This window comes from Branchiostoma belcheri, unplaced genomic scaffold (assembly GCF_001625305.1).
Source record: "Branchiostoma belcheri isolate BF01 breed outbred unplaced genomic scaffold, Haploidv18h27 scaffold11, whole genome shotgun sequence".
NCBI classification, from domain to species: Eukaryota; Metazoa; Chordata; class Leptocardii; order Amphioxiformes; family Branchiostomatidae; genus Branchiostoma; species Branchiostoma belcheri.
In genome coordinates, this window is record NW_017802491.1 from 700,351 (window position 1) to 701,755 (window position 1,405).

Genomic DNA, 1,405 nt, shown 5'->3' on the forward strand with positions numbered 1-1,405 from the left:
AGGATCAGAAAACATCTGGCAGTGACAGTGTGTAAGCGTCATATATGCAATATCCACAGAATAAAAGTTTTAGTTTCTCAATGCATAATCAGATAGATCTGCTGGGGATGACTTACAATGACGCTGTTCCTTCCTATGTGTACGTAGGAGCCGATCTGTGCTGCGTTGACCACACAGTCCTCCTCAATAAACACATGGTCCCCGATGTGCAGAGGGAAGAACGCAACTCTGCAACAGAGAACAGAGAACTGCATGTAGGATGGCAACAGTTAGGCCACACCGATTTAATTTTATGGATGACATCCTCTGAAGACCCCCAAACTAGTGCGCGCGGGCGAAAAAAATAAAAATCCGGCCAAAAATAAAAATGCTACAAAACCACAGGAATACAAACCTGGTATTGTGAATTTGGCGCATTACATAGCGACGTATACGACAGGCCGACACATGCTGGATTTTTGCGGAATATATGAATCGACACTGCTGTACGTATGTACTGAGTTCTTGATGAGTCTTGGAGCTTCGGTAGCCTGGCTGCCGTCAACCAGAGTTATCACCACCATGCACTACCCAGGCCTAAAGCCAGACCAGAGCCTCGGAATACGTGATTTTTTTTTTTTGAGATCGGGCGAAAATCAATGCGCGCGTGGATGTCATCCATAAAATTAAATCGGTGTGGCCTTACCAGCACAATAGGATTCTCTTGACACAACCTCAGTAGAACTACCTGCAAACGTTTTGCTGCCTTCATCAAGCAGTGGTAGAAATACTTTTTTTCAGTGTTCTGCAATATTGCAGAATATCAAAATTTTGTTTTGCAATTTGGAAATACTCGGCAATTCTACTAATACACCCTTAAAAGTCCAGATCTAAACCTATGGTACATACAAAACTGCGTGTTGGCAAACATTTTACATGCAATTTGAAAAATACACACCGCTCAAAATCCCTCGTTTCCGTGTGAGAAATTGCCGCACACTTTCCCGGATATTTTAGGTTTCCGGTAGAACCCGGGGGTTTCCGACCTGCACACGAAACGTGTCCAGTCCCGTACATGTCCTGTACACTCCCGGAAATGAACCACTTTTTGTGTGCAGGTCGTGTACTGGACGTTATATGCCCGGACACGATCCCTGTACATCCCCGTACACGGCAGGAAATGGCCGTGCACCGCTCCGTGCGTTGCTGGAATATGCATAATTTAGCGGTAATTATCACCTAATTATTCTCCACACGGCAGCGGAAATTCGCCGTGTACAGGTCGGACACGCCGGTACTACCCCCCCCCCCCGGCCAAAACCCGCCCCGCTCTCGGGACCGGTTGCTCCCGTTCCCGGGACCCGTTGCTCCCATTCCCGGGGCCCTGCTGTTCCCGTTCTCGGGACCCCACTGCACCCACTACGGC

General features: G+C 47.9%; 1 protein-coding gene across 1 annotated transcript in view; it reads right to left on the reverse strand.

Annotated features, from left to right (window-relative positions):
* Positions 1-1,405, reverse strand: part of LOC109483835 (dynactin subunit 5) — a 25,505-nt gene that overhangs the window by 9,016 nt on the left and 15,084 nt on the right. Inside the window, exon 4 of the mRNA XM_019786991.1 lies at positions 117-228. Coding sequence (XP_019642550.1) covers positions 117-228 — 112 coding nt within the window. The remainder of the gene's footprint in view (positions 1-116; positions 229-1,405) is intronic.